Source organism: Lactuca virosa, chromosome 6, assembly GCF_052849685.1.
Source record: "Lactuca virosa cultivar CGN04683 chromosome 6, Lactuca_virosa_CGN04683_v6, whole genome shotgun sequence".
Lineage (NCBI taxonomy): Eukaryota > Viridiplantae > Streptophyta > Magnoliopsida > Asterales > Asteraceae > Lactuca > Lactuca virosa.
This window is the reverse complement of record NC_136431.1, coordinates 220548990-220554939: the sequence shown is the minus strand read 5'-3', so window position 1 is coordinate 220554939 and position 5950 is coordinate 220548990. Positions and strand designations below refer to the sequence as shown.

The following is a 5950-nucleotide window of genomic DNA, read 5'->3' as shown; positions in this document are numbered from 1 at the left end:
ATTTATACTTTCATATGTAAGACTTCATTTATGATGTGTCCATGATTTTTTTATATCAAATTTTATCTATGAAACAAAAAAAGATTGTCTATATTTTATAACTTTAGTCACTTTTATATGCGAGCAAGGTTTTGTTAGTAGTTATTTTGTTATACTTATACTGAGCAACGAGTCACATTTATTTGAATAAAAAAAATCGTTTAGATATCAGTTTTTAGGGTAAATTACACGGATGGTCCCTGTGGTTTGGGGTAACCTGCGCGCCTAGTCCATGAGCAAGATTTTTAACTCGGATGATCCCTAATGTTAAAATTCGTAACCCACCTGGTCCCTCACTTAACATTCCGTCTGTTTTGTGGTTAGAAACCCCCCACATGATAAGCACGTTGGGGGTATTTTTGTCTTTTCATATCACCCAGTCTTTAAACATGATTTATTCGTCTTCCTCCATCATTTCTTTCTCAGTCGCAGTCTTCTCCTCCCACCTTTCTTCTCCCAGCCGATTAAAAATGGTGAAATGCAATTGTGGTGCGATAGGCGTTATACGGACTTCAACTATGAAAAGAAACCCATGTAGGGCATTTTATGCTTGCCCGTTAGAGGTATGATGCTGGAATTGTTTTGGGGGATTTTCTATTTTAACCCTAGTATGTGTATGTGCTAATCGAAGCCATTGACAATACAGGGACCAATGAATGGCTTTATTAAGTGGGTAGATGATGAAAAGCATGGTCATGAGGCGGAAATAAAAATGAGGGGCTTGAAATCCGAATTCAAGAACTCGAGGTCCAAAATCGGAATCTGAAGACATTGTTAATAATCAGTTGGTTTTTGTTTTTTTGGGATAATTGTTTACAAGTTGTAGTGTTAGGTTTAAGATCAATTGATGTAGTTGCAGTTGTTTACAATGCATTGTAATGAATCTTATTTGTATCAAGGGTACCCTTTTATCAATGAAAATGATATTTTGTTGAACTTGATTGTATTTTACAATTTGTGAAGTATACTGGGACATTGCTAAAACTACAATGTTAAAAGCAATCAAAAGATTACATTGTTTGTCAAAAAATGAGCAAAACAGGTGACCAAAATAAAAGTAATGCCAAAAGCAATCAAAAGATTACATTGTTTGTCAAAGGCAAAGTACATTGCTAAAACTAGATACTATAATTACAACATTGTTTTTCAAAAGCAATCAACACAACCTTGACAACATATAACCTAGTTCAAAATAAGACAATGTTTGTCAACATCAACCAAAACAATACATAAGCACCTAAAAGCCACATTTATGGGACACCTTTCCCTTTTTTGCTAACACCTGCCTTCACTTTTGCACTTCCATCCTTCACTTTTGCACTTCCAACACCACCAACATTCCTTGAAGTTTGTGATCCACCAGCCTTCACTCTTGCACTTCCATCACTTCCAACATTCCTTGAAGTTTGTGATCCACCAGCCTTCACTTTTGCACTTCCAGCACTACCAACATTCCTTGAAGTTTGTGATCCACCAACATTCCTTGAAGTTTGAGAACCACCAGCCTTCTGTCCCTTGCAAGTCCTTGCATTATGCCCACTTTTGTTACACTTAGAACATGTCACTGACTTTTGTGCTCTTGACAATTGGTTACCTTTCACCAAATCCTCAACCTCCATGGTAGATATCCTTCTTTTTTTCTTTGGTCTTCCAATGGGCACATGGTGTTTTGGAGGGAGTAAGGTTGTAGGGCATGTAGACTTCTCCCACATGTTCCTTCCATTGATTGGCTGAATTGTAAAATAATACATATTCTTCCATGTTTCTAACCAATACGTTCGATTCACCCAATGTTCTGGTATCTTATCAGTTTCTTTGTTCTTCAACATCTCCCACATAGTTGTTATTGCATGTGCACATGGTATCCCTATTAGTTCCCACCTTCTACATGAACATGTTTGTTGGCCCATATCTACCACGAACTGTTCCATAACATTTTTACTGACTTGATATTTCCCATTCCCACAGAAAACATACCTTAATTGTGTAGCCTCTTTCTTCAGTTTTCCAACCCATATGGTAGCTGTAGGAGTCAAGGGGCCTGTAGCTTTATCAATTTCCTTTTGCACAATTACAATTTTCTTCATCAAGTACTCTCTAATGTACTCCAAACATGTAATGATTGGTACATCACGACCTTCAACAATCTTGCTATTCAGAGATTCACACATACTGTTAAGCGTAGCATCTGTATGAGCTCTACCTGATAAATCAATAATAATGCATCAGTCATTGTTACAAACTAATGATCTAACATTAAAATCTACCTGTAAAGTGTGAACGAGACCAATGTTGAGGAGGAATGTTTTTAAGCCACTCATACGCATCATTATTAAGTTTTCTAAGTTCCTCCATTGATCGTTGAAACTGTTGAACAGTAGATGCTTTTGCACAATCCCATAGCAGGTCTTTGAATTGCTTTCCCCTCCAATTAGCTTTCATGTTTTCATGGATATGACGAAGACAATAACGATGCTCAGCGCATGGAAACAACTTTGCTATAGCAGGTAACACTCCCTATACATGGAAAATGTGTATTAAAAGTATATCATATATAATGTATTACTTTGATATTCGAATTAATACCTTTTGCCTGTCTGTCATAAATGTAAAATTCGAGTTGGTTCCTAAACCCAAATCATCCCCTAGACAAGTTAGAAACCAAGTCCATGAGTTGGTACCCTCAGATTCCACAACAGCATAAGCCAATGGATATGTTCCATTATTACCATCAATTCCCTACATAAGTAAACATTTCACAATTAACCTAAAATACAACTTTTTATAATATAAATGTAGTTCATATGAAAAAAGGTTACCACAGCTGAAAGTATTTGTCCTGGGTATGGACCCTTCATAAAAGCACCATCGAGACCAAGAAAGTCTCTTCTTCCAGCAGCAAATCCCTTTTTTAAAGGACCAAGACAGATGTATATGCGCTTGAAAGTTCTAGTTTCTACATTTGGATTTGGTTCACTCTCTACATCAATCTTCACAGTCGTGTCTGGGCTATGTTTTTGAAGTTCTAGAACATAATCTCTCAATAAAGCATACTGGCCAACATAATCCCCTCGCACCTGATTGAGAGCTTTAGTTCTAGCCATAAACATCTTCATCTTGGAAAGTCCCACTTGGTATTCACGTTGTAGTTGTTCTTGTAAATCACGAATTGGAATAGTTGGGTTAGATTCCACCTGAGTTGCAATTTGTTTGGTGAGAAACTTATAAGTACAAGCTTTAACATTCCGCATTTGGAGACAACGATGTTCTTTGTTGTAAGATTTGACCATCCAGTTTATGTCACGTTTCCATTTACTAGCATAGAGGCTCCACGGGCACTTTTCTTCATCTTCATTGTTGACTTCTTGTTAACCTTCCCCACTATTGTCTAAGTTTCCTAGTTTTGGTATTGTCCCCCTACACACAACTCTTACCCTATTCTTGTCATTTTTTCAAAATCAAGTTCCCTTCTTGTCTCAATAGCATGGAGTTTAACTCTTTCTTTAAACTCTTGGGGTGTATTAAAGGTTTGAAGGATATAAAATGGTTCAGCAACATTTGCTTCATCATTCTCGTGAGCTCTTTGGATAGCTTTGATGGTCTTATTTTGTTGAGCAACCGGTCCTTCATCCGAAGATGAGCCTGACAAAAGAACCTCGTTAGTACTTCATTAAGCTCCCCAACTTCATTCTCTTCTTGTACCACATTGCCATTCTTACCTCCAACCCACTCTGCATCCATATCAATGTTATCATTGAAATCGTTCATGTCAACTTCTACATCATCTAAGATGTTGTCATTGTCAACATAAAAGTCTATGTCATCGAACTCACTGGATTCATAACCACTATCATCCCCAAATTTGTCCCCGCTTCCAAATTCATCTTCATTTATGTCCTCAAATTTGTCCCCACTTTCAAATTCAGCCCATGGATCTTCTCCATCCTTGTTACCATCCCCAAATTCAACTTTATTTGTGTGCTCAAATTTGTCCCCAATTTCAAATTCAGCACATGGATTTTCTTCATTGTTATTATCCCCATTATCAATAACAGTTCAGTCCATATTGTCATTTCCAGTGAGGTCCACTACATTAGCCTCTTTAGAAGCATCCCCAATAACATTTTTTCCCCAGTATCATACCAATCTAAGAAAAGCCTACGAGAACATGTTGGAGGTTCAATAATTTCCTTTATTTGAATTTTTGATTGATTTGGGGACATTGTGTGCGTATGTAATTGGGTTTTTCCATGCTCAATATAGACTTCAATCAACTTATGCTTGGAAATGAAGGTACCCAGATGTCTCACATCCTGATCACTACCCAAAGCAAATAACCCGAAATCTAAATCTGAAAAAGGTCGTTTAAAGTGATAGTACAAAGGTATACCTTTATCAACATAGCCTAACTGTTCCATCATTTCATCAATGTCATGCACTGAGAAAGTATCCATGTCGAGTAAGTCCACACACGTTTGTTTTCCTTTGATGTACTTTCTTCCAGGAAATTTGGTGAACTCTCCACCATGGTACAAGCTAATGGAAAAGATTGTCGGATGCCCCCCTGTGAAATAACCCACTTCAGCTTAGGTTTCAACAAAATCAAAGTTATAGAAGATTGAGAGTGAAAGAATACTTACAGTAACGACGCCCAACATCGATTTCCTCCATATTTGCACGTATACGCCACAACACCATTGCGTTTCAGAGACGAAGATATCACGATTAGAGTTTTCTTATCTTGACTGTGAAATTTTTGTCTGGGTTTTCTGAACGGAAAGATGGAGTACTGAGAAAATGATCGCCTCTTCGTATACAACATGGCGGTAACTCAAGAATATTAAAAATACAAAAATGCCTCTGCGTGCCTTGCACGTGGGGTGTTTTAACGGAGCAACTAGACGAAATGTTAAATGAGGGACCAGACGGGTTACGAATTTTAACATTAGGGATCATCCGAGTTAAAAATCTTGCTCAGGGACTAGGCGCGCAGATTACCCCAAACCACAGGGACCATCCGTGTAATTTACCCCAGTTTTTATTAAGAACTAAAACATTTTTTTTCTCAAAAAATTATAAAACCTGATCATGTAATTGAAGTAAAGTTTATAATTAATACCGTAATAACTACCCTATTTATGGTAACATAAAATTTTAAATTATACAAATTTATGTCAATATTCACAATACTTAATGTTTTCATAAATGAAAATCAAATTCTAAAAAAATTAAAAATTAAGAGGCCCTACCTTAATCTTATAACATTCGCTAAAAAGCCCCAAAAATTTGAAGTCATTCCTTGTGCTAAGGCCAACTCTAACCATACACTATATTACACCATTTTTGTGTTTTGAAGGGTTATAATACTCCAATGGACCTTAAAATTTAGCACCATTTTAACACCAAATATGAAGGTCAAATGTGAAAACCTCTAAAACCCACCATTTTAGAGGTTGTTTGGAATTCAAACACCATTTTAGTGCTAAACAATTATCATTTTAGTGTTTGTGGTTGTATTTATTTATTTTTCTTAATTTTCCCTCCAAAATCAAACCTATGAAATGGACATGTTATAATTTACCAACTTTTTTATGCTAGAATGTGCTAAACATGGTACTATAGAAAATACAGAAAAATTATAATGAAAAGCTTACTTGATGAATGATGACATGTGTCTACCAGAACTATTCATTTTAAGAATAGGTAGACTTCGAATTATATATCATTTTACCTATTCTGTCGCTATTGGGCTTATACAAAAACACATTAGAAAAAGTACCTAGAAAATAGGAAATTCAGATAACAACACGTGGAGTGATGTTAGGCTAATCCTAGATCTTATCCAATTCAGTTATGACTCATCTTCAAGACTTCAACACAAATTATTCTCAATTGATCAGTTTTGACTTGG

At 36.2% G+C, this 5950-nt stretch overlaps 1 protein-coding gene across 1 annotated transcript; it reads right to left on the bottom strand.

Annotated features, from left to right (window-relative positions):
- Positions 1-1289: 1289 nt before the first annotated feature.
- LOC145122311 (uncharacterized) lies at positions 1290-3329 on the bottom strand. The gene is made up of 4 exons (XM_079057932.1): positions 2859-3329; positions 2626-2778; positions 2307-2556; positions 1290-2242 (listed from the first exon to the last, which is right to left on the bottom strand). The coding sequence occupies exons 1-4, from the start codon at positions 3327-3329 to the stop codon at positions 1290-1292; spliced, it is 1827 nt and encodes a 608-aa protein (XP_078914058.1).
- Between the last annotated feature and the right edge of the window lie 2621 nt (positions 3330-5950).